General features: G+C 39.5%; 1 protein-coding gene across 2 annotated transcripts in view; it reads left to right on the plus strand.

Moving 5' to 3' along the window:
• Window positions 1-634: 634 nt before the first annotated feature.
• Window positions 635-17,647, plus strand: part of SRFBP1 (serum response factor binding protein 1) — a 62,854-nt gene continuing 45,841 nt past the window's right edge. Inside the window, exons 1-4 of one of the 2 annotated variants that reach the window (XM_070412521.1) lie at window positions 660-731; window positions 2,559-2,727; window positions 15,968-16,056; window positions 17,076-17,148. In XM_070412521.1, the coding sequence (XP_070268622.1) occupies window positions 15,977-16,056; window positions 17,076-17,148 (153 nt within the window). In that variant the 5' untranslated portion in view covers window positions 660-731; window positions 2,559-2,727; window positions 15,968-15,976. Of the gene's footprint in view, window positions 732-2,558; window positions 2,728-15,967; window positions 16,057-17,075; window positions 17,149-17,647 lie in introns of both variants that reach the window. The other variant, XM_070412520.1, reaches the window with a different exon arrangement.

The following is a 17,647-nucleotide window of genomic DNA, read 5'->3' on the forward strand; positions in this document are numbered from 1 at the left end:
TTGATTCATGTTACGCTCAGTATTCCGGGTGTTAAGTATTAATCAATATATTACCTAATTTATACTCACTCCCTCAAGTCCCTCTGCCTGCAGGCTAATACTTTAAAATGCCCATTCCCACAGGCGGCGGCGGCAAATGTGTCCTGGTTTTGCTTTACACGTTCATTATCTAATTAAACTTTCTTACAGTGTGCAGGAAAAACATGTTCATGCCTAACTTATAATGTGCGGCTGAAACAAAAAGATGTATCTAATAAGGCGTGCAAGAATCTCCACATGTACTAGATAAATAAAAATTCGGAGCAAAACCTAGTGATTCAAGTGATGCTTTCAAAAAAGCTCTCTCACCTCCACTGGGGCAAAAAAGACTAAGGTCCTCACAACGCGGGCCCAGTCTACAAGTGAATAAAATAAAACCAGCATCTTGAAAACTTCCTTTACAAACAGATCGCAGAGCGCCCAAGGTCCACCACTCACGCCTGGTTTCCATAGGAACGCGCAATTCCGGCGCGTAGCCCTCTGCTCCGGAAGTTGTCCTGTCTCAGCGGCTGTGTCCCTTTGATTCAAGCGTTGGTTCGCGCACACGACTGAGGAGTTTTGGGCCAAAGAGGCCACCGTTGAGGGGGCGTGGCGACGCCGACGCCAAAGGTGGACTGAGTTCACGTGCCTCTGCGGATCCGCTTCCTAGATCAACCATGGCCCAGCCTGGAACCCTGAACCTCAATAACGAGGTGAGCACCGAAGTCTGGGAGCCTGTGGGGATGACCTTGAGGGCCCTCGAAGGGCTCTTCTGCGTTTCTCTGAAGGGCGCGTGGTCTGGCCGGGGTGAGGATGGGAAGTGCGGAGAGGAGCCTGCAGGGGGGCCCGGGCTGGTGTCCGGAACTCGGCGGATGCAGCGGTAACTCCGCTTCAGGTTTCAGGGTGGCTGAAGCTAGAGACGTATCCCTGACGTCTGGACCCCGGAACTCGTGTCTGTGGGACTTCGGGGGTGTATATATATATATTCAGTGCCCTCCTCTGTCCAACTAAACAGTATAGTACAAGGTTGTGAGGATTAAATTAACTGGAATACGTAAAGTGTTTGCACAGTGCCTGACAATCAGTAAACTCCCGGTACACGTTACCTACCCTATGTAGCTTCTCCTGAGAAATTGCTGACCCTGTATGAGGTCATATCTTTTATGAGGATGTATGCTCAGTACCTCATTTCCTCCTTCAGAGAAAGCCCCATTTCTTTGCTTTCATTTACAGCAAAACTTTAAGAGCTGTTTATACTTGTCGCCCCCAGTTCTTCTTCGCCCGTGCTAATTCCCGTCTCATCAAACATTTGCCTTCATCACCATAGCGTGCTCATGTCACTAGGCTACCGTTTCTGCCACTCTTCTCTTTACAGTTCTTGTTTCTATTCCAGGGAGTCATAAATCATCTGAAGATTAAACTTCAGCTGGAAAAGCAAGGTTCAAATTAGGATCTCACAGCTACAGCAAAGATAGCTCTTTAACTTCTTTATTCAGTGGATACATGTGTCTGCTGTAAGCTGCTCACTGTTTATATTACACCGTTGTGTAAGGCACTTTCTATTTTCAAGCAATTTACACCAGGTAGGAAAACTCACCTATGATTCAGAATAATGCCCAGGAAAACTGTTAGTACAGAAAAGTTTCCAGAAAAGGCAAAGCGAAGTGAGTGCAGTATTTGTTCTTGGGACTTAAGAATCTTATGCAGGAATTTCAGGTCAGGGACTCAATGAAGGGAAGAAGGCATTCCAGGCAGATGGACTAGTATAAGCAGAAAAGGGATGGTAGTAGGAAACCGCTTGGGTGGTGTAGGGATAGAAACTCTCCGTTGATGAGACCTTGTGGGATGAAGTAGGAAATGAAACTGAAATATATTACTTCCTTACTGCCAGGCCAATAAGTCTGGGTTTCATTTGGCAGTGGAGTACAGGATTTATTAGAGAGGGAAATATTAAAGATGCTCCGCGTATATTTATCAACATATGGTAAACTTGTGTTAGTTCCAGAAAACATTTAGTGGCTTTTTTGCATTAGGTTAACTATGGAGTATAAAAGATCTAATGGGAGTTCACTGGAAGTACTAGTGAGTTCCTGCTCAATTTTGAAAATTACTCTGAGAGTAATAATGACATATGCCACTCCTCATTTAAGGCTCTTTCTTTTTTCCGTTGAGCTCATTTCCAGGCCTCTTCCAAATAAATTTTGACCTTTAGGAAGTCTTCACTAATTCACCTCAATCTGGGCTAAGTATCCATTCTCTGTGCAACTAGAGTGCTTTCTACTCTGAAAACACCTGTTTACCTGTTTCTCTCTTTTTGTGTGTATGTCTATCACCTACAACATATGTGCTCTATAAATGTTTGCTGGGTGACTAAATGAACTTATCAAATTGGAAGCTTACATTCTCACACTACTAGGTGTACCGGTTAATAATGGCGGATTTTGTAATCAAAGAATACACGATCATTTCAAGAGAAACATCAAAAGTGCTTTATTCAAAGTAATGTCCATCGCTAGCTACACATTTCCCCCATCTTTCAGGTAATTTGTGGATACCATCCCAATAGAACTTTTCTTGTTTTGAGGCAAACCATTCAGAGACCCAATATCCCACTTCTTCATACATTTTGAAGTGCTGCTCAGAAAGTGCTTGTCCCATCGATCAGAACAAGTGGTAATCTGAAGGAGCAAGGTCTGGTGAATACAGCGGGTGAGTTAATACTAACCAGGCAAGATCTTTTAATGTGTCTTTAACTGGTTTTGAAGTGTGTGATGGTGCATCATCATGAAGCAAAATTACTTTGCTGTGTCTTCTGGCACATTCTGGTCGTTTCAGGATCAAAGCATGGTTCAAATAGATTATTTGTTGTCGGTAGTGACCAGCATTAACGGTTTCACCTGGTTTTAGAAGCTCATAATACACCACACCTTCCTGATCCCACCAAAAACAGAGCATTGTCTTCTTTTCGAAGCGATTACAGTCGATGTTGATGGTTGGCCTGGATCAACCCATGATTTTGTGCATTTGGGATTCTCAAAATAAATCCACTTTTCATCGCCAGTCACAATTCGACACAAAAATGACTTTCTTTTGTGCCGTTGAAGCATTTTACTGATGACTTTTCGATTTTCCATTTGTCTTTCGTTCAGTTGATGTAGCACCCATTTTTCTCCTTTTAAAATCTTTCCCATTGCTTGTAAATGATTGGAAATTGTTTGCTGAGCAACGTTTAATCTTTCTGCAAGTTGTTTTTGAATTTGACACACATCTTCATCCAATAATGTGTGTAATTGTTGGTCTTCACACTTTTTCAGTTGACCTGGAAGTTCTTTGTCTTTCATATCGAAATCATCACTTTTAAAGCATTTAAACCAGCGTTCACAAGTATTTTTTTAAAAAAATATATTTTATTGATTTTTTTTTACAGAGAGGAAGGGAGAGGGATAGAGAGTTAGAAACATCAATGAGAGAGAAACATGGATCAGCTGCCTCCTGCACACCCCCCAGTGGGGATGTGCCCGCAACCAAGGTACATGCCCTTGACCGGAATCGGACACTCTATCCTCTGAGCCAAACCGGTTAGTGCCACAAGTATCTTGAGATGCAGCATGTTCACCATAAGCTTCCCAAAGTATACGATAACTTTTTCTTCAAAATAAAGTAATAAATTAAAACTTCCTGCAAATATTCTTTTTGGGGGGCACAAAATTCAACATTTTTAAGCGTAGAAATATCTATGATGTTGACACCTTCAGCAAATTTGACATATGAAGTTTTGAAACTTGCTGTGAATACAACAAAATAAGCATACATATCAAATCGCATATATGTCAACATATATGTAACTTCATCTAGTGAGAAAAATCCGCATTATTAACTGGTACACCTAGTAAAGTAAATCTTACATGTTCTAATATGAAGGTGGGGGGAAAAGTAGACATGATGGTATAATCTTAATGGGAGGAAAACTGCAAAGGGAAAAGCAAATAGAGATTTGTCTGCATAAAATTTGAAAAACATCCTAAAGAGGGGAGGGAGACAAAACCAATTAGGAAAAGAACTAGGGCAAATATGACAGATAAATGGCTAATGCCATTACTGTAAAATACCTCATGAAAATTAGGAGGAACCATCTCATAGAAAATTGGTAAAATAAGTGAATTAACTCTTCCAAAGAAGAAATGTACCTGAAAAAAAGTTCAAATTCACTGTTATCTTTCAGATCTTTTTCATTACTACTCCTATCCTGTCCATGTTATATCTCCCACCAGCACTACTGTACTATCCCAGCTACTTACCTGTGATTCTTCTTTCCCTCCAATCTCATCTCTGTAGTGCAGCTGGAGTGCTTTCTTCAAAACATAAATCTTACCTTGTCACTCCCTTTAATGCAGCTGAAGTATTCTCTTCAAAACAAACTTAATCATGTGACTCCCTTGCTTAGAACCTATTTGATGATTTTCCCATTGCTTTTGGTCAAGACCTATCTAAATAAAGCCAATCTCTCCATCTTCTATTATACCACTCCCCACCCCAATACCCCCACCTCTGTCTCTTTACTTCAACTACACTGGCCTTCCTCCACCATCTATCCAGGGGTGGGGAACCATTTTTTTGCCAAGGGTCATTTGGATATTTATAACAGCATCATTTGAGAGCCATCCAAAATTATCAGCTTAAAAATTAGCCTGCTATATTTGGTTAAACATTTAATTAACTCACCCCTAATACCTTGGCAGGACCACATTGAATGATTTCACTGTCTTTGTACGGCTCTTGGGCCAGACATTCCCCACCCCTGATTTAGCACAGCATCTACATAGCCTATGCTTTTGCTTTTAACTGTTTCTCTCATTAGTCCATTTCATACTTTTTCAGGGAAAGCATTCTTGACCTTCATTACCCCTTTTATAAGCTCTTGTAGGACCATTTTACCTCATTTTAGAGGTAAGCTTGCAATATTTGCTTAGTGTGTATGTGAATGTGAGAGAGATTTCTATTCCCTCCACCTAAGTTTTTGTTCACTAACATATCCTCAGTACGTATCTGTTGAATGAGAATTTGAAGCATCATTTTTATGATCCTTAGTAATTTAAATTAGCTCTCCTTAACTGAGATCCAAGAATGTATTTCAGGGATCCTCTAACTGCCAGAAATTATGTGTAATTTTGTGTTTGTATGCCTGTCTCTGAAGGGAAAAGAGTCCTTAGGCATTCATCTATAAAGTTCTGGTATTATCTTTAGAATGTTGGCACTCATATCTGTGATTTATTTGATTGAATTACTTGTATTGTAATTTTTTATTATGGTTTTTCTTTTAAAAAGTTATAGTATATTTAAGTACCCAAAGTGTCTTAAAAGCCTGCCTCCAGAGGTACCTATTACGCTAACTTTCAATGTCTTCTACCCTTAATAATTCCATTCTTTTAAACAATTTCCAAGGATAAATTTAGGCTAACATTTACAGAATATTTCCTGACTCTAGGTCCTTAAAATACATTTATTCTTCTGAAGTAATGTAAAAATTTTACCTTTTTAAAATAATAAACTATCACTTTTTATTTCATCTTATAATTACTGAATGCATGCTTTATATTCAGCATTACTTTATGTGGGGTGACCTATAGAACTTCCCTAACCTCTAGCATAGTACCTTGTCTACAGATAGTAACAAGTAAATATGTGTTGGACATATGGAAGTATGGATAGCTCAACCTGAGTCTAATATTTACATGTGGGGGAGGATCTCCTACATGTAAGACTTTTCCTCCCTTTTTACTAGAACTAGAGAAAGGATGCACAGTTGAATACAACATGCTATTGTTTTTGTTTTTTAATATTTTCATTGATTTCAGAGAGGAGGGGAGAGGGAGAGATAGAAACATCAATGATGAGAGAGAATCATTGATTGCCTCCTGCACTCCCCCTACTGGGGATCAAGTCTGCAACCCCGGCATTTGCCTCCTGGTTCATAGGCTGCCTGCTGCTCAGTCAGCCACACTGCCACACTGGAGTAATGGATATGCAAAACTAGAGCTGAGTTTGCTTCAGTCATCTGTTTCTTTGGTAGCAGTGATATATAAAATAGTCAGGATACTTTAATTTCATACAAGGGCCAGGGGCTTTTATATAAAACTGTCATGTTTTTCTTGATTGCAGATTACCAACAAGCGTGTTTGAAAGTTGCTTTCCATTTCCTATAAGATAATAAACATAGAAGCTAATATGCCAGGGAACAAATGGTTTGCCTCCATGTATTGTAAAAGATAAGACTGTCAAAAACTATGTTTGTGTTTTTGATGTTGCAAAACTGCTATTTCATAATTGAGTGTGTAGTACTTTTAAAGAATTTTTACTGCAATAGTAAATAGAATCCATCCATAAGAAGGGAATCATTTTCTGCTTTGTTTTTAAACTATTCTGGGAAGTTTTGCTAGGTGGCAGCATATTCTCAGTAATGATTAAGTGGTAGATAATTACCAAGCATTCTAGAATTTTTACATTGTTGGTCATTAGAAATAAAAAGAAATATAATTCAATAATAATGGCCAAATAAGAAGTCCTCCATATAAAACCATAATTAATTTTGTTAACCATGAAATCGTTCAAATATATGGAAAATGATCTAACAAATGTCCTTGTAATCTGTTTCCTATGTTTAGCAAATGTCAGTATTTTGCCATATTAGACTGCCTCGTTCTACCCACTGTATTTTCAACCTCAGAAGTAATTATTACTCTTAGTGTGTTATTTTCTCATCCATAGCTTTTATAATTTTAGTAACATATATACCCATGCTTATATCCAGTGAATAGCATTGTGTTGTATATTTTTAAACTTTGTATGTGATATCATATGCATATCACTCTAAAAGTTAGTTTTTTTGCCAAACATTTTCAAGGTTTATCCATGATACATGCAAATCTTTTACATTGGTTTAAAATACTACATTGTGTATACCTTATATAATATTTTATCTCTTATGTAACGTTTTGTAAGAATGCTTCAGTGAGCCCTGGCAGGTGTTTCTCAGTGGCTAGAGTGTCACCTCAATCAAGCACTGAAGGGTCAGGGGCTCAATCCCCAGCCCCTGTTGAGGCATGCAGGAGGGAACCAATTGATTTGTATTTATCTTCCACATCAGTTTCTCTCTCTCTCTTTCTCTTTCTCTCCCTCTATCTCTATCTCTATCTCTCTATCTCTCTGTCTTTGCCCCCTCTCCCCACTCACTCTCTGAAAAGCAATGGGAAAAATTTCCTGGGGTGAGGATTAACAAAAACAAACAAACAAAAAGAATGCTGCAATAAATAGACTTATGCATAACCTTTTGCTATTGCTGGGGGGGTGTCTTCTACCTAGATTTCTAGAAGTAGGCTTTTGTTAGGTATTGCTAAAGTTTCCTCTGGAAGGAGTATACCAATTTGCATTCCTACCAGCAATGTATGAGAGTGCCTGCTTCCTCACAGCCTCACTGAAGAATGTGTTATCCTAGTTTTTTGTCTTTGTCAGTCTGATAAATTAGTAATGAATAAGCAGAAGTTGTTGCTTTTTCCAGAAGTTTTAATGTATTGTAAGAAACACAGATATACTCAGTTTTCTTAGCACTGCAAGCTCCCTTCGAACAATACTAGCTCTTGGAGTAATGGTTTTATACTAACCATGGGTTTTTGTTACAGGTTAATTCAGATAAATGGCAAAGTCAATGCATTATCTAAAAGAAGCTGGCTAGTTGACTGACTAGCAGATAGTCAATGAAGAGTCAGTTCACACCACCATCCCCTATCCAAACTGCCAGTTATAAAAATAATCACAGGAATGTAAAGTACAGCATAGGGATTATAGTCAATAATATTGTAATAACTGTGTATGATGTTAGATGAATACTTAGACTTTCTGGGATGATGACTTCATAAGGCATATAAATCACTAATCACTACGTTGTACATTTGAAACAATATTGTATGCCAGCTATAATTGGAAAATAAAGTAATTTTTTAAAATGGAAATATTATTTAAACACCTACTTTAAACTTTTAATAAAAGCATTCAAATGCAAAAAAATCAACCCAAAGTAGTATTTATGTTGTGGACCAAAGTTTGCTCTGAGCTTTGTAGATCAGAAACTTGCTGTTATCATCCCGAAAGTATAGCTCAATCTCTCAAAGCAAATTTGCATTAACCATAAGCTTATTGGAGGCTACATTAAGGAGAAAGCCTGTTTATTAAGAAATATATCTAATGTAGACAGTAATGCTCACATTGTAAGCATATTTTTTTCCTGTCTATTTGATCTACATTGGCTGCTTGGAATATAGAACCATAGAAAAGATTTTAATTGCATGATTCAGTATTGGGCTATGATACATCTGTCCTTATAATTGAGTTATTCCAGTACAATTTGGAATTTCCTTGAGTTGGACACTTCCAGCTTTTGCTTTCATGGTTCCCTTTCCTGTGTTTATGTTGTTTTTCCCCATATGCTTACATGGTCTTTTTGCAAGTAGTTATATTAGCTTTCCACTTAATTTATTTTAGGTCATATTTTTGTACTGTCTGTCCAAAGGGAGATCCATATTACATTACTATGTTCAGATTTTACCAGGTTAACTGAGGCATCTGTAAGTCTAGGTTCTAGGTGACACCTCACTTTCAGCGTGTGTGTGTGTGATGTGTTAACTCTTTTTCAACTGCTCTTGGAGATTATATTAAATTTATTTTGCTGCTTGGAAGCACTTTAGTTTAGGCTTCTCAGTCTTGATGATCATGACCTTCCAATTTGTCCTTCAGTTTCTGTCTTCAAACTCTTTCCACTTTTCTTTCATGTTGTTTCTTCTGTCAGCACATTTCGTTTCCATTTCTATGCCTCTTTGCTCACATTTCTATCCTTTCCCTTACAGACAGTATCATACTCTTATTGCATTTCTAACTATGAAAGTTCTATTTGCTTTTGGTTGGAGAATTCATCGAAGTGAATTTTCCAGCTATCTAATGATATTGGTTGTCTTAGTTCTTTTTGTTAACTTCAGCATTATCTATCAACCAGCATCATAATTTCTAGGTGCCCAATGATTTGGCACCCCTTGAAATTCTAACTAAAAGTCTATTGGTAGCTGTTCATCAGTTTTTCAAAAATAAGTTTAAATACTTTGAGAAAGCTAAGTGCTTTAGGTAAGCAGTTGTGAGAAAAAAGTATAATTAAATTTTTACATAAAGTGAACGTGCTTTTTTAAAAAAATAAACCTGTTAAATATTCTTCCTATTGTACATGAATGCTGAGAAAGTTAACCTAGAAAAGTATTTTTTGACATTGGCATGAAACTAAGTACATGAAGCATTCCCTTTGCTTTTAGATTCCCTTATGTAGTAATGACAAACATAGTAATTCCTAAATTGGAATTTTAAAATTGGAGTCTAGCTTTCCCATGATTGGAATGTAACCGAGGACCAACTCTACTCACTGCTTATTAGTTAAGTTTGGCTAACAGTGGTTAGCAAATGGTATATAATCTCATGCACCTGCAGGGTACAGCAATTAGAAACATTTGCTAATATATTTTAAGGCAAAATTTATCACTTGTTATTAATTTATTTATGAATGACTTAACTTGCAAAAAATGTATTACTAACCCTATTATGCTGCGCTTTTTCCCCCCACTTAAACCTAGTCTAAATGGCTTTTCATTTATTTAAGTACTGGAGGCCCGGTGCATGAAATTCGTGCACTTTGGGGGGGTGGGTCTCTCAGCCCAGCCTGCGCCCTCTCGCTCTCTAGGAGCCCTCGGGGGGATGTCTGACTGATGGCTTAGGCAGGCTCCCAATCCAGCAGTCAGACATCCTTAGCGCTGCCACAGAGGTGGGAGAGGCTCCTGCTACTGCCGCTGCACTCGCAAGCCTTGAGCCTGGCTCAGGGCTTCTGGCTGAGTGGCACTCTCCCTGTGGGAGTGCACTGACCACCAGTGGGCAGCTCCTGCATTGAGCATCTGCCCCCTGGTGGGCAGTGTGCATCATAGTGACCGGTCGTTTCGCCGTTTGGTCAATTTGCACATTGGCCTTCTATTATATAGGACTAGAGGCCCAGTACACAAAATTTGTGCATGAGGGGGGGTTCCCTCAGCCCCGCCTGCACCCTCTCCAGTCCAGGACTCCTCAGGGGATGTCTGACTGCGTCTTGCAATCTGGGACTGCTGGCTCCTAACTGCTTGCAAAACCTGCCTGCCTGATCACCCCTAACTGCTCTCCTACCAGCCTGATTGCCCCTAACTGCCTCTGCCTTGCCCCATACCCGGGACCCAGAATTCCCTCCTCCGGCTAGTCACAGGCACCCGGGACCCGGGCTTTCCTCCCTCTATCTGGCTGCAGGCACCCAGGACACGGGCCGGCTGCAGCCGCAGGGGACCGTGAGTGGGCGGCTTCATCCGAGCTGCAGCCACAGGCGCCCAGGACTGTGGGGCAGGAGGCTTGTCCCTCTCCCGGGCCACAGCCCGGATGGTCCCCATTCCTCTCTCATGAGCTCATTTGTGCCTGGCTGGTCCCCATTCCTCTCTCGTGAGCTCATTTGTGCCTGGCTGGTCCCCATTCCTCTCTCGTGAACTCATTTGTGCCTGGCTGGTCCCCATTCCTCTCTCATGAGCTCATTTGTGCCTGGCTGGTCCCCATTCCTCTCTCCCCAGTGTTGAGTGTCTGAGCAGTTCTAGCGCGAGGGCATGAGGGCGTGATGACCATTTGCATATTAGCTCTTTATTATGTAGGATGACTTTTTTCTAAATAGACTTAACACTACGGTGTCGGGTGAATTTCCCGCCAAAATATAAGATGGCGCGGGCAATTATTTCGGTTTCCCGCGCAAAATCAGGGATTTTTATGATACCTATTACCCCAATGGGTATGAAACGGTTCGCATACGCAGGTAGGTATCTTTGTGAACGGCAAACAAACAAATATTTGGTAATACGCAGTTACAATCGGCCCGAGTTTACACGTTTCCCGCACTCCACCGCAAATCTATATGAACCGAGTTAAGACGGCTCCCGCGGAGTACGCGCAATTCACGCGAGCCGACTTAACTCGTTTCCCGCACTCCAAGTGCTAACTTTGAAACAGATTCCAAAGAGGTTAACCTATCTATGTAGTGGAAAAGAAACCTGATTGCTCTGCATTCTGTTACTATACTATTCTTTTGAAATGGTGAATGAACAAGCGACTGTTTCTACCTTTCTGGTCATTTATTTAACAAATATTTATTGAATACACTTAACTGTATGTCACCCACTATCTTAGGTGTTAAGATACAATGTTGAGTAAAACAAGATACTTGACCTTCATTCAATTGATAAGTTACTGGGAGAACAACACATTAAATATCAGATTAAAAATAAAGTATTAAAATTAAATTATATTTTCATTATAAGTTTTATATGTACTCTAAGTACTTATAATTGGGAATTTTGACTCAGGGAGCCCAAAAAATGACTTTACTGGGAAATGACAAATAGGCCAAAAATCAGAAGGATCCGATGTTAACAAGCTGACTTGGGGAGAAAGAGCATATCTACCAGAGGAAACAGTAAATGTGAAGACTTGCTGGTAGATGTGAGCATGGTAAAGACAGAGGACTCAAAAAGAGCCCATGTGGTCATCCTAAGCAATTGGAAACCATTGAAGAGAGTGAAAGGAAGGTATGGCCCATCCACTGAGCCAATCCGGCTAGGGCTAATAATGTATTCTGACTGAATTTCGGAAACTGGAGAGGGGCAAGAGTGGGGAAATGAGTTACCAAACTCAACCGGGATAGCTAGGTGAGGTCAAGATAGAAAAAGTGGTACAATTTGAGAGATAATTAGGAGATAAAATTAACAGGACTTGGTAATAGATTTATTGTGAGAGATTTAGAAGTGAGAGCTATCTATAGTGAGCCCTAGGTTTATAACGAAAAGATTGTTCTATTCCTTGAAACATGAAACACCAAAAAAGGGATCCAGTTGGGGGTGAAGAACATGGGTTCCAGTGTGAGGTGGAAGTGATTTTAAGCTACTCCAAAGGAGCTATTGAGTAGGCAGTTGCACACTTGGGTCTGGAGCTGAAAGATATATCTCAGTTGAAGATATAAATTTTTGAGTCATCTTTGTTTAGGTGGCAAATTGAAAAAATATTCACACAGTAAGATCACTTAGGGCCAAAAATGGATGGTGAAAAGTACAGCTGGCTTAGGACTGACCTTTGAACTTGGAACACTTCATGACATGAAATGGTGGATGAGCCTTCAAAGACCAGAATGGAGAGGCTAGAGGGGCAGAAGGAAAACCAGGAGAGTATTCTGTCATGGGTCATGTAAACACTTGGAAAAGTGTTTCAAGAAGGAGGAAGTGGTGAACAGTGTTAGATGCTTTTGAGATTTCAAGTAAAATGAAGTCTGAAAATTTCCTGTTGTATTCAGGGTCATTTAGAAATCATTGGTGTCTTAGACACCACAAACTGGAATTATGTGGCATGAAAATGGTGATAATGACTTTGAACATCTCTCAAAGCTTGGCTCTGAGGCAGTTGAAGACAGAGGGTGCTCCTCATGAACTTTGTAGTGAGGATGTTTTGTTTGTCTTATTTTTAATGAAAATGACTCAAGCATGATAAAAATCAATGGGAATAATCCAGTTAAGAGATTGACAATTCTAGAAAGGAATAATGTATAGTGAGGGTTCTAGGATGGCAGAAAGGATGAGATTCAAAACAGTTAAAAGATTAACATGAGATATGTGTACGATTATTTCTTACTAGAGGCCCAGTCCATAAAATTTGTGCACCTGGGGGTGGGGGGGCTCCCGCCACCACCTCTGCGCTCACCAGCTGTGAGTCCGGCATCTGGCTGAGCTGCGCTCCCCCTGTGGGAGCGTACTGACCACCAGGGGGAAGCTCCTGCATTGAGCGTCTGCCCCCTGGTGGTCAGTCTGCATCATAGCAACCCGTCGTTCTGCTAGTTGGTCGATTTGCATATTAGCCTTTTATTATATAGGATAATACAACTTTATTAATAGAATAGGGTGAATGATGCAAATAAATTTGTATTAATGGTAGTAGAAAGATGATAGTTCCCATCTAATGTTTATTTTCTCAATGAAATTAAAAGAGAGATGAAAAGGAATGTTAGATATTTTAGGAAAGCAGACAGGTTTAGAATAGTTATTGTAGAGTGAATTGACCAAAAAAAAAAAAATGTAGGATTGCTAGGAAGTGTAAAAGCCTGTTTGAGGTTAATTATGGTGAATTTATAGTAGATAGAATGTATTAAGTATTTCCTGGCTATTGGGATGCTGTGATAAAGAACTCAGAATGTTCTTTTTATTCAAGATTACTAAAGGGATTGCTAACCATAGGGGAATTTAAGGTATTGGCAAATGTTGATCATGTACCTAAATTGGAGGTACATGTTGATCATGTTGATCAAATTGGAGGTACAATGTTGATCATGTACCTAAAGGAGGAAAATCAAAAGCAGAGGACTAACTGTTTGAGAGAAAGTACAGGGGTAAGTGAATTGCTGATCCAGTGAAGTCAGAGACGATTGTGGTGGGTGGAGTTGAATAAGCAAGCAGATAAAAATTGTAATCTTGCACTAGCTGGTTTGGCTCAGTGGATAGAGTGTCAGCCTGCGGACTGAGGGGTCCCAGGTTCGATTCTGGTCAAGGGCACATGCACGGGTTATGGGCTTAATCACCAGTGTGGGGCGTGTGGGGCGTGCAGGAGGCAGCCGATCAATGATTCTCTCATGTCATTGATGTTTCTATCTCACCCTCCTCCCTTTCTCTCTGAAATCAATAAAAATATATTTTTTAAAAATTGTAATCTTGTGGAATATTTCAACTAATCATTTTAGAAATAGAATGGTTATAAGTGATAAGGACTACAGTGTGACCTTGGAAGTGGGTCACAGATGGAATAGATGAGCTAATTAGAAAAGAGCACGTCAAGAAGTGAGGATATATTGGGTGAGTTATTAAGTGGGCATTACTGTCACTAAGAATGATGTCAAAACTTAGGGTGGAGAGAAATTATAAGTTGGTTGTCAGTATCTTCAATGTAATACAGAGCGTGAATGATATTCATGAAAGGCAAGAGAAGCTATTACAGCCAAATGCAAGAGCCTTGATATTGCTATTTTGGCAAGGGAATTTGTAGGATTGTGTATGCCAGGTACTCTTGAAAGACACAGAAATTACTGTGTAAACATTGCAAGTCCCCTGTCTTCTAGGAGCTCAAAAACTATAGGAAAAACAAACAAAACAAAACACAAAAAACAGCCACAGTGATTAATGACAGTATGGTGAAGTAGAATCTACCTACAAAGCATATTTGGAACCCCAAGGATGGAGTGGTTTTCTCTAACTGAAGAAGTCATTGAAGGTTTATGGGAAAGATGGTATCTGAAATGAATTTTATGAAGTTCCTAACGTGGAGGAGGGGAAGAAAGACAATACAGGAGGAATTACAAGATGTATGGCTCCTAATAACAGACAAACATAAATTCAAAATGATAGCATCCCATTGTACTAAGTACTGTTATAACATGTAGTTCTTTATCATTAGAATATTCCCATCTCTTGGCCAATACAATTTTTTTTGTTTTTGTTTTTTTGTTCTTGGAATTCAGTATTGTTCTTTAATGGGATGATTTAAAGCATGTACTGTGTATGTGTGTGAGCACACACAATGTGCCCTTGTGTTTTTGGCATTTCTTTTAAAGTTATGCCTCAAATAACTTATTGCTAAAAATAAATGCAGGGGTAATAAGTAAGTAAATATGATCACTTTCATGCATTTGCTTTTGTTAACACACTCATTCAATAAATTAAATTTCCATCATGATGGTTGAAGCTCTACTTTAAGCCACAAGGATACAAAGATTGATATGATGATCTCTGATCTCAGAAAACTCACAGTTTATTATGTTCCAAGCCCAACAAGCTATAATAAGTATCTTATATAATAAAAGGCTAATATGCAAATAGACCAAACAGCGGAACCGGAACAACTGAACCAGTCTCTATGACGTGCGCTGACCACCAGGGACATTCGTGGAACATTGTGGGTGTCGGCTGTGGTGGGATGGTAGAGCAGGTGAGTGGGAGCGCTAGACCAAGGCAGGGTGCCGGTCACTGTTATCGGGGCGAGCCTCTGGTGGTTACTGAAAATTCTTTGCTCCTGCGAATGCCGCAGTCCTGCCTAGGGCCGGCGCCTGCCCGCTCGCACCCACTGCTGGCACCAGAGCCACTGCTCACACCTACTGCCGGCGCCCAGCACTGGCCCTGATAACTTGGCGCTGTCAGCTGGTGCAAGCGGCAGCTGCCGGCCCTGATCACCCCTCAGGGCTTCTCCACCTCCCCCTGTTTCTGAGGGGAGATTGGGACCAGCAGCCACCGGAGCCACCACTCGCACCCACTGCCAGAGCCGCCACTCCCCCCTGGTCGCCCCAAGGGCTTCTCCACCTCCCCCTGTTTCTGAAGGGAGATTGGGACCAGCAGCCACTGGAGCCACCACTCGCACCCACTGCCAGAGCCGCCACTCCCCCCTGGTCGCCCCGAGGGCTTCTCTACCTCCCCCTCTTCCTGAGGGGCGGTGGGAGCAGTGCTGCTGGCAGACAGGATGGGGGGCTGTGGCAGGAGGGGCTGGGTGGGGGTGCAGAGGATGGGCCCCTAGTAATATTAAAATACTAATCATTAGGAATGCTGTGACTTTTTTGTAAGATAACTTTCTCTTGAGTCCTCAGACACATTTTAAAATATTGATGTATTCCTTTATTCACTCTTAGTGGAAAATGTTTGATTTCATCCAACTAGAAATATAGTTAACCAAAAATTTGGATAAAGTGTTAGACTTTGCCTATAATATTAAGACTCAAAATAAAGTATGTTTCTTTTTGAATTAATAACCTTTCACATTTTGGCTTTATTCTTCAAAGGTTGTGAAGATGAGAAAAGAAGTGAAGAGAATCCGAGTTTTGGTTATCCGAAAACTTGTCAGAAGTGTTAGCAGACTGAAGTCAAAAAAGTTAGTCATTTCAAGTTATGGCCTTCTGACTGATAAAATGTCAAAAATTGTTTTTATTCAATATTTACAAAATTTGAGGGTGGGGCCTAAGAGGGATAATTAAATATCTTACTCATGCAGCACTTTTAAAAAAAAAATAGAGAGGATCTGAGTGAGATAAAATGTGCTGTGTCAGCATGTTACATGGTTTGAATCATATTTGCTTAAAATACATGATGAATTCTGCTGCTATTTTTTTCAAAATCTCTTTGACCTTTTCAAAATGAAAGTCCTTTGGGGTTATGTATGTGTCTTATGTTGTTAGAAGTTATCTTAAGATGTGGTATAGTTGAGCAAATCTAGTAATACCTTGTGTGAATCAGTTGTAAAAATTTATATCACTTTTTTTCTTGAATTGCTAATTAATTTAAAATCTTCAGTACCTTGTGGAAGTGTTTATCAAGACATTGTGTTCCATCTAATTTTTTGAAAAAAATAGTATTTTGTATTTTCAGTGTCACTGGTATTAGAGAAAAAGTATGTTATTTAAAGTCTTCAAATGTGTTTTGCTCCTGATTAATTTTTAGTGCTTTCTTTCATAAATGTTGCAGAAGATGGCTCTCCTCTCTGATACGATCAGATATTTGACATCTTTGTATATTCTTTTAATTCCAGAGGACAAAATTTTATTTAATAAAATTATATCTAACCTTTAGTTGTAGCTTATGGACCTTATATTAAATACAATGTGCTGTTAACTGATTAATTAAAAAGTATTATTTGGCCTTCCCATTAAGGAATTAGAAGGCAAACAGCAGCAATAATTTTTAATATTATGCCAGGATAATGCCTGGTTTTGCCAAGAACTTGGGTTTATTAATAGAATTGGGATATATGTTGGAAGGGAAGAAAGCAGTGCAGGATGACTTTGCTCGTTATTTAGAGATTTATGATATTTTTCTAAAAGAAATGAGACTTTTCATTATGATATGAGTCTGTAATGCTTTTCCTGTCTACATATTGTAATGTATTTTTTGCAGGGGTACTGAAGATGCACTGTTAAAAAACCAAAGGCGGGCTCAACGATTGCTTGAAGAAATTCATGCCATGAAGGTAAGGACTTGTGCAGCTGTGTGTATGCTTGTGTTTCTGTCTCTCCTCTCAGTCTGCATTTTGTGTGTGTGTTTTGTTACTTATTTGAATATTATGGTAGGTTGACCAAGACTTATTTTATGGGTCTGTTTGGTGAAGAATGTAGCACATTTAGAAAATTGTAATATGTTGAAGCTTGCATTTTCTTTTTCACTGAATTTGTTAAAGTACTTGACTAATTTGCGCCAAAATACTGCCAAAATAAACTCATCTGTGTTTAATAATGCCTCATGTCTAAGGTTTTTATTTTTACTGTAACTTTAGGCATGTAGTCTAAGTTAAGTTCAAGAATTGAAGTGTTCATGGTATTTGGTAATGTGGATGGGGATATTGGTGGCTGACATCATGCTTTGCCTATTGCCAACTCAATAAATTTTTGTGTGATGGTGTCAGCATTTTATTCAGCTCTGTAGTAACTCGAAATAAAATTAGTATTGGACCAAAATGATCCATATTTTTG

The sequence above is a fragment of the Myotis yumanensis genome, unplaced genomic scaffold (assembly GCF_028538775.1).
Source record: "Myotis yumanensis isolate MYYU_CA2020_CCGP unplaced genomic scaffold, mMyoYum1.0.hap1 SCAF_4, whole genome shotgun sequence".
NCBI classification, from domain to species: Eukaryota; Metazoa; Chordata; class Mammalia; order Chiroptera; family Vespertilionidae; genus Myotis; species Myotis yumanensis.